The 14,684-nt window shown below is 39.3% G+C and overlaps 1 protein-coding gene across 1 annotated transcript in view; it reads left to right on the forward strand.

The window, feature by feature from the left end:
* The first annotated feature begins 2,403 nt into the window (after positions 1 to 2,403).
* The window catches only part of CABCOCO1 (ciliary associated calcium binding coiled-coil 1), a 52,458-nt gene continuing 40,177 nt past the window's right edge, over positions 2,404 to 14,684 (forward strand). The window contains exons 1-3 of the mRNA XM_072340601.1: positions 2,404 to 2,508; positions 9,501 to 9,613; positions 12,449 to 12,618. Of these exons, the coding sequence (XP_072196702.1) occupies positions 2,491 to 2,508; positions 9,501 to 9,613; positions 12,449 to 12,618 (301 nt within the window). The 5' untranslated portion in view covers positions 2,404 to 2,490. The remainder of the gene's footprint in view (positions 2,509 to 9,500; positions 9,614 to 12,448; positions 12,619 to 14,684) is intronic.

Raw genomic sequence — 14,684 nt, forward strand, 5'->3', positions numbered from 1 at the left:
GTGCCTAGTGATGCACGTGAAAATGTGTTTGCAATTGAATGTTTCCTAAGACGTCCATCACTACAATATATATGCACGGAGTTTACAAAAACTTTGTTTTAAAATAAGTCTTCTGCAAATTCATTCATTTTCTTGAATTTGAAATGCAAAGACCTCTGCAAACTAGTAAATAATAATAATAATAACAATAATAATAATAATAATAATCAAATCAGACAATCAACTTGGTTAGGACTGTGAGGGACTAAGTGGAGTATTGTGGAGCCCTGTTGTAATTGCTGGCTTGTTGTCCTTTTTTCCCCCAGATGAAAATGGCCTACCATCAACAAAGCCCTGCAATATTTAGTGTGAAGCACTGACCAATCCCCCACTTCCAATGTGGAACTCTGTGATCCAGGTGAGTCTGCTCCCTGATAAAGTGAACAAGAAGAAAGTCTGTCTAGGAAGACAGCATGCTTCACAGCATCATTAGCAAAATAACCTGACAAAAGTTAAGGAGAGCAACCAGCTCTTCAACTTGCTGTCAGGGCTGAATGCAAGTAGGCCATGTGGTTATCCTTAACAGAGCCAGGCACTGTGAGCTGAAGAGGCTTAATCAAAGACGGAAGGAAGAGGTGGAAAGTGTGCCCCCGGGATACTCCTGTGCTGGGTGATACTAGCCTTGGCAAAACAATCTCAGTAACTTGAACTCTGGCTGCTCCTTAGATAAGTAGAAGAGCTCTTACTATGTAATGTTTTGTAAGGGTAGGCTTTCCAATATGGGCTGTTTAAATTATAAATGCTGGAACAGACACTTTCAAAGAACTTTTTCATATAACACAGCAACACAGAGGAGCTTTTCTTCTCCTGTGACCTGAAGTGTCTGTGACCATCAGCAATCTACAAATCTACCATGACTACTCGTGGTAAAAAAGGACCACATCAGACTTTCAAGACCACTACTTCTGTTGTACTCACAAGTCTTGGATTTGAAGGAAATAAAAATGATAATTAAATACTCACACTTGCATACAAATGTGGGTTTTATAAACATAAAAGAGTCATCTCAAAGTAGAATGAACAGCTTAATGCTACCTTTGATTCTTTTTTGTTGGTGTCTCTTTTATTCCTATATCTAATCTTTATAATTCTATCTAAATATTTAAAATGAAAGTAGGAAGTTTAGGTGCTTACTGTTGGAAACGTGTGCTGGGCTTCCATCAGTGCTCAGCATCAATGAACTTGTCCAGTGTGGGTTTTATATAAGAAAGAATACAGTCCAGACCTAAGTCCTTTAATACTGAGTAAGAGAAATGGAGGTAGTTCCTTTTAAGGGGTTTTAGCCACTATATTTTTGACATTAAAAATGTTTGTGGAAGTCAGCACATATTTTCAATGTCAGAGAAATGTGGGGTTAAATCCAAAATCTACCTGTTAGTGACTAGACTATCAGTATGAACATAGACAATGTTATACTGCATCCAAACATCACAGTTAATTCCCCAGTTTTTACACCTTACTGAGTGTGGTGCTTGCAGCTCTGAATAATGTTCTTATTTGGTTAGATTTATATACACAGTAAAAGGAGAAGTAACTGCAGCTGTACAGTTGTCAGCTACAGAGCATGGCACAAACTGCAGGAATTCACAGTGCGGGCTCTGCACAGTGCTGTGCAATTCTGTAAAATGCTATGAATAATTCTGCAAAACTCTGCAGGATCCACATTCCAATGGATTCCTTTTGGAAGCATGATTGGTGTGTATGCGTCAGTATCGGTCACTGTTGTGCAGGAAAAGGAGTTGTTTCTGTGTTGAATGTCAGACCTCAGTCATGGTGGGTAATGGGCAGGTCTGAGTCTCTTGTGATGCAGATGCAGTGCTCATGTTTTGTGTGGTGCAAGACACCAACGATGACAACGCTCTATTCAATCTTTATTCAGTCTTGCAGGTTAAGTGCCATTACTGCGAGTTGTTGCTGCAACAAGTCTGCAAACTTGAAGTCCGGCTTCATTTATTAGTACTCTGCATTCAAAAAGATAGAACAGGGCAAAGAGGAGAAACAAAATACTGAGGTATGTTAAACGTTTTTCCTGCAAATCTTAATGAATAGTTCCGTTGCTAAGTCATCCTCCCCTTACTATATTAGCCATAAAACATGTTTGTATAAGTGTAGATATCTGCCAGCGCTGGTCCCAGCAGAAGCCTATTGCTTTACGCTGGCCGACCTACAACACGTGCAGCGTTCTTGGGCAGTGCAGGCTGTACCACGGTGCCTCAGTAGCTGCCGTCATGGTAACCGCCAGGTGCCAGCCCCACACGCGCCCACTCTACCGGCTCCCAGCCCCCTGCCACGAGGGAGCCGTTCCCGCCCTTCGCGCGGCGGCGGCCGGCAGCCCCCCGGCGGGGCGCTAAGATGGCGCCCGGCGGTCCGAGAGCGGAGGCCGGGGCCGTGCGGGCGGAGCTTCGGGGCCCGCCCCGTTTCCTGGGTGACGGGGACGCCGAGCCCGGCAGCATGGCGACGGCGGGGCAGGTACCCTCGCTCCCTGAGTTTCACTTCGCCAGCTCCCAGCCCGCGGAGCCGCGGCGGGCACGAGGCCTTCTAGCTGTCCCCGCGCGTTGGCACCCTCTCGTTTCTTTGTCTTGCTTCTTCTTGATCTTTTAATTGAATTTAAGTGTCTTCACTGAGCTCCCGGAAGCTTAAAAAGAAAGGGCGAACGTTAAAATGCTTTTGGAGGATAAAGGAAGGCAGTGTGTGTATTTCTGCGTGTTCCTGTCACAAAAGAGCACGTAGCAGAGAGAGGGACACCTGTGTGAAACCAGCCAGGGCCCTTCCTGGGCACAGCCACCACCATTGCGCGTGTGCGTCTGTTGGCACGATGCTGCCATAGCAACTGCTGGCACAAAAGCTTAATATTTAGGTTTCCTGAAATAAATGAATCTTCTTCTGTGTAGAATGCGTTATTCAGAGGATTTACGAGAAGCATAAGTGGTTCTTAGTGTATTCTTTCTATTAGTGTTGCCTGTAAATATTGTGACTGTTGGGAGTGGTGAGCAAAAGGCCTCGGGGTGTGCTGTGTGGGAAAGGTCAGGCTGTCCAAAGGCTCAGGGACAGGGTTTAGCAGAGGGTTGTTGGGGCAGTACGGTCAGGTTGCGGTTGGACTTTGTGATCTTTAAGGTCTTTTCCGGCCTGAACAATTCTATGGTTCTTTGATTCCATGATTTGAAAAGTAGCACTGAAATTTTCCTCTTTATTACTTCACGGCTTTGTAAAAGGATCCTTTGTAGGATATTTTTTTCATGTATTTTCTGTGTTGCAGTTTGTGTGATACGTCACAGTGTTCTTTCTGATAATTCCTGCTATCCCCTGTGACTTACTGTTATTGCAAACTGTGGATTTGTGCATTATTATTATGATGATATAGCTTTCAGTTTTGACTGCAGCTAGCACGTTCTGTACGTAAGCCATAGCAAACCTGTTACTTTGCCACTGTTGTTATATTTGCCTCTTAAATCTTGAGAAAATTCCTTTTGAATTAAAATATTTTTATAAATGCTCAGACTTCAGCAGACAGCACATTACAGAGCCTGAAGGCTGACCTTAGCAGTTCCTGCTGCTACTTTCTTCTAAAAAAGAAGTGCTTTTTGTTCCATTTAGTAGTCTGCAGCAGTGAAAGTGTTAGTAAAGTCTAATGCCTTACTAAATTTGGTCACTCGTTTACCTGGGCGTTTGGATTGCACATCTTTTCTGAAATGTATTTTGCTATTGAGGACACTATCAGTCTCTGTTGTTTGTAATGGTCTTCCCATATAGGTATTATTTTTTGCATTTGGTATGTCTGCACATTTCTCTTTTGAATGCCATTGAAATTAGTGATGCTGTTGTGTATTTCCTCATTTGTTTGACAACAAAATAAATGCTATGACTAAAATAGGAACTATTGATTTTAGCTTCCCTTGATGGGAGCAAACAAGTGGTTTGGTTTTTTGTTGTCTGTTTGTTTTGTTGGTGACGGTTTGTGTGTGTGTTTGTTGTTGTTTTTTAACATATAGGCACAGTGAATGCATTTCTGTTTCTGCCTTAACCATTTAGGTAGACAGCTTCAAGATTTTCTGCTTCTGCTGAAGTATTTGACAGCTTGATAACAAAATGCATGTAATAATACAAATAACAGCCTGTGTTGCTATTTTTTTTTTTATCCCCATTTTGATTAAAGTTGTAACTGATACACAACACTGTTTCAGGATACATCTGTACTGCTGTCAGCAGTGTCGCTCAGGCTGAGGTAGCTGAGCCAGCTTTAAATGAACCAGCTCAGTACCGGCAACTGTCTGTCTGTGGCAGCAGAGTTTAGTCCAGTTTCATTTCCCTGGGGTGAGGGCAGGAGGATCTCATTCCTTACACTTCAGGTAGCTGATATAATTTGAGAGAGCTGGCAAGGCGTTCCTCTGTGAATATGTTTTTGAAAGTCAAGATTTTGCAAAGCACATCGTTGTATTTTCAAGCAGATGCAAATAACTAACAGCTTCAGCCAGAGCAGAGGTCTCATCCCAAAGGACGAGCCTGCTTTCTTTCAGGAACTCTATTGCTAATTTCCATTCTTGTGTTTCAATGTCTTACCGCCCTGGAGAGGCCCTCACCAAAACTGCAGATGCTGTGCTGGTTATTTTTAGACTTCTTCCCCACCCAAACACAAAGCTTTTTGCAGCTTGCTGGTATTGTTTTCTGTTGTTATTTTCTGTTTCACAGTGAGTTGTAAACGTTGGCTGAGGAATTCAGGGAGGATCTTGTTCTTTTGTTTCAAAACGTCTGATTTGGTATTTGGATTTGATGATGTTGACAAGAGGTGCCCAAAGCACTTGGAGTGACATATTGAGCAGCTAGAAATATATTATACATTCAGAACAGCTAAAAATTATTTGAAGGAAAATAGAGGATAAAGGGAACAAATAATTCTCTTGTAGCAGTCTATATTTATGTATGTTAAGTCTAGTGCTGGAAGTATGTTTTGGTAAAGGGTTTTTTTTGGTTATTTCTCTCCCGCCCCCCAACTCCTGAGGATAGTGTTATCAGAGTGAAATCACCTCGGATTGTCTCAGTCAATCACAGCTTTTAACATCAAAGGAAAGGTAAATTCATCATTGCATCAGCAAACATACAAAAACCAGTTTCCCTCTGATTTTTCAGTGGTGGTTAAAGGCAGCCATCAAAAGACAAAGCGGTATTTTATCACAATGGTGATAAACTTTAAGTGGGGCTGATGTTCTGCCCCAAAAGAATTTTTCCATGAATACAGGATCATTCCAGTGACTTTAGGTCTTTCACTACTTTTATTTTAATTTTCTGTTTAATTGCAGAGACGCTTCTGATTTTAAACATTTCTCTTCTGAATAATGTAATTAGTCTCCCATGGTTGCTCACCAGTCCTTTGTAACTGAAGTTATGTGATAGCTGCGCTTACTATGGGCAGCAGTGACAGAAACGAACCCTAAAAATTAAGAACATGAGGGTAGGGAGGGACATTGTTGCTATGGAATAGTTACAGAGAGTAGGTGGTGAAACGTGCAGTGAGCTTTCACCTTGCCCTGTGAAGTGATGGATTTTGATGTGCAGATTACAGAGCTTCATCTGCAATACTGAGTTACAGTAACTCGAGTCTCTCTTTAAGTTTCAACCACAAACTTTAGTTGGATAAATAATGTGTTCCCAAGACTAAAGTTTTTCACTGTTTTGAAAGGAATTGTAGCAGACTGTGTACAATGTATGTGTTGTTTTTTTTTAATGTTTACCTGCTGGAGAGGAGCTCTGCTGAGAGGGACCTGGGCGTCCTGGTGGACGACAGGTTGGCCATGAGCCAACAGTGTGCCCTTGTAGCCAAAAAGGCCAATGGCATTCTGGGGTGCATTAAAAAGAGCGTAGCCAGCAGGTCAAGGGAGGTGATCCTCCCCCTCTACTCTGCCCTGGTGAGGCCTCATCTGGAATACTGTGTCCAGTTCTGGGCTCCCCAGTACAAAAAAGACAGGGATCTCTTGGAAAGAGTCCAGCGGAGGGCCACAAAGATGGTGAAGGGCCTGGACCATCTCCCCTACGAGGAGAGACTTAGGGAACTGGGTCTGTTTAGCCTTGAGAAAAGAAGGCTGAGAGGGGACTTGATCCAGGTTTATAAATACCTGAGGTGTGGGAGCCATAGTGGCGAGGCTGGTCTCTTTTCAGTAGTGCGTGGGGACAGGACTAGGGGCAATGGGCTGAAACTCCAGCATAGGAAGTTCCGCACGAATGTGCGCAAGAACTTCTTTACAGTGAGGGTGACGGAGCACTGGAACAGGCTGCCCAGGGAGGTGGTGGAGTCTCCTTCTCTGGAGATATTCAAGACTCGCCTGGACGCCTACCTGTGCGACGTGGTGTAGGGAGCCTGCTTTGGCAGGGGGGTTGGACTCGATGATCTCTAGAGGTCCCTTCCAACCCCTATAATTCTGTGATTCTGTGATTCTGTGATTTGTAATCTTACATACTTTATATATTGCTACAATACAGCAGTACATGCGAAGATGTCAGCAAAGACCTAAAGGTCCTTTTTTGTTTGTAATTGAAAGACAAGCCTCAGTGAAAGCATGTTAAGTGTGCCCAGCCTACTGATATAGTGTAGGTGGGAAAGCTTCATGATATGGTAAGCCAGCTGCAGGCAGGAGGAAATTACTTTCGGAATGAGCATTTTCTGACATGATGAACACGGCCTGATGCCTTTCAAGAATCAGTGAGGAATAGTTTGTATGGATTCTGGGAATTCAGATATTTTCTTTTTCAGAATATTCAACTTTTTGCCTGCTAACCTGTTGCTCAGAGTGCTAACATAAGGACTGGGAGGGGAAAGAAAAAGAAAAAGCCTTCTGGTGGGCCTGTGCTACTGGGTTACAAATGTGGCTTTGAGTGTTGGAGATGTGGGGTGCAGGGGTTAGAAATGTCTTTCTCCTTGCTCAGTCCCCCTTGCCATCTCTGCCCACACCTAGCTGATAGCTGTGGATGAGAGGCTGTCACAAACAGTATGTCTTGAACTTTCTGAACCTTTTTATTTTCTTTGATAGTGCCAAATGCATCATCTTATACTGTCTGTCTGTGGTGATTCCTGTGAAATGATAACCCTGTGGTCAGTAAGGTTTTAACTGACCAACCCATTTGTTGTCCATTTGTTGCTTATATAGTGCAAAAAGATATAGTATTGTATCCCATGGATTGGACATCCTGAGAAAAAGTGATGAACTGGTATAATTCAATTTCCTAAGAATCAGTATTAATTATTCTTTTATTTCTGCTCTCGTTGCTTCTCAAAAATCCATTTTTTCAATGGATTTGTAACACCTCCAGTCACTTCAGTGCAGCATTCCTATTTCTCCTAATTATTCTAAACTATCTTTCAATAATAGTATAATGTTACTGTGTTGAGCTACTTATTCATGCTTTCCTAGCTGGAACATGCAACTTCTGTTATATCAATATTGCTGACTGCAGAAGTGTTGTTTTTTATACTGCACAAATTATTGCTAATGGAAACAAACTAGCGCCATGTTCCAAACTCTCTGAAGGAAGCCTTCATTTACTTGGTTCTTGTTGTTCTGATGAGGCATTCTATCTGAAACTACTTTCTCTGCAGTTAGAAATGGTAACTTTTAATGCTAAAGTGCATGGGATAGTACTCATGATTAATTAGGGAGAAAAACTAGTCTGTCCACTAACTCTCATATTGGCTGCTCTCTGTCTGGTTTCATCAGCCTTGGATGTAATTCAGCTTGTCCTGGAGTTTTAGGTATATTTTGCAGTTTGGCAGCAGCAGGGGGAGTAGTGTAGCTTTATTTGGGGGCTCTCCTTGACCAGTGCTGGATTTAGTTGACGATTAGCCCAGAACGATGCTTTTCAGTCTAAAATCATGTTAGGGAATGCTCATGTTAGGAAATCTTCCATTTGTTTTTCAAGCTGATGTAGAAATGTTCAGGCTTCATTTTGCTGTCCCTCTGTAAAGCCCCACAGGTGTAAAAAAAACACCTCCAGTGAGTTAATAATTTGGGGGGTTTTACCCAGACTTGTAAACAACATCCAGGCAGGCTACAAACCACTGACCTCTACTCCTTGTGCTTTATGTTGCAGCTAAATTTTTCACTGATCTTTTTGTCCATCTATGTAGACTGCTGATAAACCCAGCTTGGATACAAGCATTTGGTGAAAAGTCATTTCTCATAGCAGTTCCTTCTTAAAACCTGAGAACACTTTTGGATTGTGTTCCTTTTATATAATATTCAAATCTCAGCAGGACTTAGTTAAAGCTGTTAAAATGATGCTATACTTAGTTGTGAGCTTTGCTAGGATTGTATCTGAGTATAATTGGTTCTTCTTTAAATAGCTACTGATAATCATTATCAGCAACATATCATTTTAACAGCCTAGAGATTGTCCAACAGATAGATGTCAAATGTAGTTTTGAATATTTTTATAGATGATGATTTTATAATGTGTTTTGACACCCATTCCATTACCTAAATGTTATAAAAGAGTTATGTTTTCCAGTGTTTTATATATTTCATAGATTTCTTAGCAAAGCTCATGATGAAGTGATTTTGGCCAGAGACACACACTAAATCAAGTATGGTCAAATATTTTTTAGAAGACCACTGCATAGTTTTTTCAAGATCAGTTTGTTATCCCATGTAACATGCACACCATTGTATTTCCTACAAGGAACTGCTTTCTGTTCTGTGGTACACAGACCTGCTCTGAAACATTACTCTCAGATTCTTCTATGTGCATCATCGTGTTGCATTTGGACTTTCTTGGTTTAAAGAAGGAGCAAATGTGGGCAATAAATTCCCAAAGTGCTATCAAGAAGTACAGGGGCAAGGTCAAATAGTATGGTAATGTGCATGTGTGCCCATAATGCCTTAAGCATTAACTGAGTGTAAAATTTAGTTACTGTACTAAAGTACTGGAAGTACTGTACTAAAGTACTGGAAGTACTGTACTAAAGGCACTGGGCTGCCCAGGGAGGTGGTGGAGTCACTTACCCTGGAGGTGCTCAAGGAACATTTGGGTATTGTGTTGAGGGTCATGGTTTAGTCTACTGGTGATGGGTGATGGTTGGACTGGGTGATCCCGTGGGTCTTTTCCAACCTTGGTGATTCTATTATTCTGTACCTGTCAAATCTAAATTCTTGGACAGTTTTGTACATTAACATTCCTGTTGTTTTCACTTACAAGTTAGCGGCATATTGTAAAAAGGACAAGATTGAATTACGTTCCCACATGAAGTTAAGATATAAATATTATTTTCCATATATCTGCTTAGCACTATCTGCCTAGTGAAAATGTTTTAGGGCATTTTGTTGCCACTCTATAATTATAGCTGTGTTACGTTTTTGGCATTTCTTGAATTAATCCCTTGCCTACTTCCTCAAAATCAAAATGTTATTTAGATAAGTTACTGACATAATTAAATACAACTTTCAAAACTATACTCATATATATGTATGTGTGTGTAGGAAGAAGACCAAGATCAGGATGCTGTAGGTGGACAGAAGACTATTAATCATACGTTTCTTTCCCTTTCCCAAATTACTGCTTTGTCAGAAGAAGATGCAGAAGGAATTCAGAAGTAAGTGGCAGCTGTGACAATACTAGAGTTAACGTTACCATGAAATAAAATCTGTATACAAATTGTTAGATTTATTTTTTGATAGCTACCACATTAATTGTTCCAATTAAATCATTTGTGGTTTTAAATGTTTCATGAAAGGTGGGAAGAAATGTCATTGATCTCAGATCTACTTTGGTTTAGTGTGTTTCCCATATCTTTTGATTTTTCTACTTCTTTTTTTTTTTAAATTGATAGGTTCTTCACACTGTTGTGGTTTATGGGTTCACATTCTTCTAAATACTCTGTAAATGAAATACTAGGATGTAAATAAACACAGGCCAATACTGAGCTTTTGCATAAGTCTCACTTGTTTAAGTCTTTTGCTAAAGCATTTAGGATGCTTTAATATGAGCTACTGAAAAAAATCAGTAAGGTTTTAAAAGTTTAGAAAGGGATGGAAATGTTAAGAGGTAGGTAACTGTTATGGTGCACTGGGGAAATAGGAGGCAGCCAAAGACTTCTGAAGTAAGGCCACATTGTCTTCACTGTAGCAACACTCTCTCTTCTTATTAATGCTCATTGAGAGCTAAATTTAGGAGGCCCAAGTTCAGTCTGAAACCTTAGACTTATATTTTTAGGATGGGATTTCCAGAAGTGCCCAAATAATTCAAGAACCCTCGTCTCCACTGGCACATTCTTAATGAATTGAAAGCAAACGGCTGGTGTTAATAGGTTTTAGGGGAAGGAACAAAGCAAAACAACAGAATCATACTGTCCAAATTCATAGAATGTTTGAGAGATTAAAATATTATTCTCAAAATATAACCTTTCTCTGTTTTAATGGAAAAAAAAAAAAGTACCTGATGGAACTTTTTTTTTTTTTTTTTTTTTTTTTTTTTTTTTTTAAGAAAACTGGAAAAATAATTTTTCCCCACAAACAATAAGATTTTTTAAATTATTTATTATTTTCTCTGGACTGATGACCCATTTCTTCAGAGAAGGCTGAAGGGTACAACTCACAGGAGACTGAAATGTACTTAGTGACACAATTTATTGCGAAAACTTCTCATTAAGATTAAAAAGGAAAGCACTGAAGGATCATATGTTCCTTTTTTTGTCTCAGCTGATCATGTGAAGATGTGTATTTATTTACATACACACTGTAGAAGTGAATCATGAAGTAGGTGCTGCATCAAATGGAAAGGGATAATTCTGGGGTATTTTATGTACTCTTTAACACCAGAACTGAGATTCTGTTAGTTTATCACAGTGCATCATTTCTATACAAAAGGGCAATTTGGAGGCCACAGCTAAGATTGGAAAATCACAAGAAATTATTTAATTTAGTATGAGATTTTTGAAGTCTTGTGTTCCCACATATTGAAATTGTGTAATCCATAGGATTTAAGAGCCTTCCATGGAGGAAGAACTAGCAGTCAATTTAACTAAGAAATTTAAGTCACCCATAATTTCCTGATCATTTATAGATACTGTTGTCAGTGACATGCCTTGCAGAATGTTGAAAAGAAGAGTTCTGGCATTGTTAGCAGCATCACGGAAGATCTAAATCCCTGAGAAGCCCTGATTATGAAAACACAGAGTTGGCAGGGGCTTCAGAAAGAGAGGATATGGACTCTTTCAAACCTTGGAAAGTTCAGCTGGCCGTGTTCCACTTCTATTTCAGTACATAGTTAAGTGTTTTTAACCAGCTTGCGTGTGTACAGCCGTACAAATTTGTTATGCAGAACAAAAGAATATGTGGTTTTAAACAAAACTGATTGGATTATGTGCTTTACTTTTTTAGCTATTCAGGCTTTAATTAAAAAACAACAACAAAAGTCATTTGATTTGACAGCGTATCTCTACTGGCCTGGTGAAAACCCTGAAAAACTAAGTTCCTTATGAGTAGGTCTGAGATTAATGTTGTTATTAGGAAGGAATGAGAAGCAGGAATGAAAACACTCTTACATGGACGGAAAAACTGTGATCATAGCTGGCACCTGTGTTGTCAGGTATTGCTAAGAAACCGAGGGCTGCTCTGATGTAGAACTTCACTATCTGAAACATAGCTTAAGTTACACTGGAAGAATTGCAAACTGAAGTCCTAGCCTTCATCCTCTATAATCTCTTTATATGGAAAAAGGCGTAGAATTACTATAAAAGACATAGTTAATTTCATGTTTGAACAGAGCAACATAAATTTGTCAACAGCAGCATGCTCTCCTAGAAAGGAATGCATTTTTCTCTAATCATTGCTTCTATTAAGTAGGTGGAAAAATTTCCAGAGTTGACCAGAAAAATAGGATGAGGCTCATCCTAAATGCTTTAACAATTGTGAAAGTGGAATACAAGCTCCTAAATACGTTAGGCGCCTTAAGTAATTGTATATTATTTATCTTATTTCTAAAATATAATTTTTCTTCACAATCTGCATGAAAAATAATGACTGAAGGGAAACAAGATCTTTTTAATACTATAAGCTTATCTCAAAACAAGTGTGACTAATTGTGCCATTTCACTCACCAAACCCTGTCCTCAACAAACACTTCTTTTTGCGTACATTTTTTCATGCATCTCTTTGATTTTTGTTCATCTCTTTATTTTTATTTCATTAGTCATATCTTTACTTTTAATTACTGTCTGTTGAAATCTGTAGATGCTTATTTAGTTATTTCAGTTGTGTTTTGTTTTTTTTTTCTTCTGGTCAACAGTGTTCATATCTATTAACTGATGAAGCAGAGTTCCTGGAAAATGTCTATGTATACATGTAACATGGTCATAATAGATATGTAATCATACGTTAAATTTGGAAAGTTTACAAGTAGAAACTCTGCTCTTTGATATCTCTTTCAGAAAGCTGGCAGAGTTTCTGAATTTAAAACAATTAAAGACATCTTTGATGGAAGCTATTCTGCTAGATTATTATACTGCGGGATTTTGTTGGGCTAAAGAAATGAATTTCAGTGTCATGCAGCTGTCACAATTCATGGATCTCATAAACTTCCTGTTGGAGAACCTCCGTGGTAAGTATAATTAAAAGTTATAAAATAAATACACCTAAAGTAGTAGGTAAAAAAGTAGAATGCTTTCCATTTGTTTCAATAAAGTGGGTTTTAACTGCAGGTATTTGTAAAGTGATTTTTTTTCCTCTTGATTACCGTACCTTGTACTTGATAATAATTCTCCACAAAAGACATTAAACTTTGAGAGGTCTATAGTCTGTTGAGCAGAATGCCCCTCAATCTTTGTACAGTGTTGTGCCATAAAACGGGAAGGTCTTGGAAAGGCCTCATCATTGGCTTGTTAAAATAAATAATAATTGCAGTAGAGCGAGAGCAAGGAACATCTAAATTCCAGTTCCAGCTCTCTCAGTGACTGACTCACCATAGCCTTGGGCACATTTCTCTGCTGTTTGAGATATTCAGTACATGCTATAGAATTACACCAGGTGAATAATATGTATTTTATCCTTGGAGGTCAACTCTCAGGCAGATTTCTATATGGCAAATTCTGCACTTTGGGCACAAAATGTATGGGTTAACTAAAGAATGATGAGGGAAGTATACTGTCATCGCTGCTGAAGTTGAAAAATTACAATGGAAGGAGTTTTAGCTCTTGTGGCTATGAGGAAATCTGCAAAAAAAGCCTGAATCTTGGGTCTGGTGGGAACAAAATAGCCAGAAAAAAATTGTAGCAGCTTCCTCACAAAATCCCTTTTTCTGAGATCACAGCGCTTACTTTATATTCACTTTGAAGGTGATTATGTTGAGAAGAGTCCATCCCAAAGGAAAAGTGAAAAGACTGAGTGGATCCATTCAAAGTAAAGATGAATACTTAATATCAAGCCCTTAATAATTGTTATACTCTTTCATTGTAGTTTAATTCAAGGACCTTTTCGTTCTTGGAATTTTGACAGAATATGTATGTGCTTTATGATCATTGGAATTCCAGTCATCCTTCCTGTTTCCAATGAGAAAGTATCTTAACATGTGCTAACTATATTAATATAAAAATGGAGATTAATGGGAGCACGTCACGATTTAGTTTTATGAGACTGCAATGCATGTGTACTAGACTGGCTGGTAACACAATGGATTATTAAAGATGACTGACATTTTTCAGGATCTTTAGTCAGGCAGATCTGTAGGTCTTTGAGCTGAAATTTTCCATGGCAGTGACTGCCTCGGAGCAGTTCAGTGGGCTTCAAGACAAGGCTGAGGCTTACCAGAAAAGTAATGCATTATTTTGAGATTGGTTATTTGTGTGTGTATGCATTTATTTATTTTCCCAATCAGCACCAATACCACTACACTTCTAAGTGTAAAGGTTTGGCAAGGAAGTGTTATGAATTTGGTTTTTGCTGGCCTCTGAAAATCCATTCCTATTTAGCTAAGATACACGGGTTCTAGGGAAAAAATATACAGTTCATAAGTGCTTATAAGAGGCTTCTAATATTTTTTTTCTCATAAAATTTCTTCAAATAATCTCTTTTACAAAGTACACTGTAGACCACCCAGGGCTGAGATGAGTTTCCTTAGTTTACTGCTTTCAGCTGGTGCAACTAACAGTGAAATGCTAATGTCTTCTAAATAAATGGCCTTTTCCTTTCCCTTTGCTGCAATGTACTCAAGCATCCTGGAAATTTAAGCTCATTTGAACATAATAGCATGGAACAGAAAGAATGGATTTAGACAAGGATGGTAGAGGAAACTCATTTAAGGCTGGTAACAGAAAAAGGAAAACTGATGACTAGAAACTTAAGGTGTTGGTTGATTGGATGAAGAGAAAGAGTTTGAGAGACAAGGGATCTTTGCTGCCTGTAAAAGGGTTTCTTAGGGAGAAAGAGGGACAGGATGGGGACTGAAAACTGGACCCAGATGAACGACTTATGTGATTTGGTCTACCTTCCATGTACTGAGGATAAAGTGTTCTTTACTTCACAGATGGGAAAGCCTTCCTAAGAGAAGCAGTTGGGCTTGAAAATCAATTGTACAAAGAAAGAAAATATTTTGATTAGCTGGGGAAGGGATCTGGGCCTATGTGCTGTGACATCTCGTGGTCTTGTTATCTGGCTTTATTAATTGTGATA

This window comes from Excalfactoria chinensis, chromosome 6, assembly GCF_039878825.1.
Source record: "Excalfactoria chinensis isolate bCotChi1 chromosome 6, bCotChi1.hap2, whole genome shotgun sequence".
NCBI lineage: Eukaryota > Metazoa > Chordata > Aves > Galliformes > Phasianidae > Excalfactoria > Excalfactoria chinensis.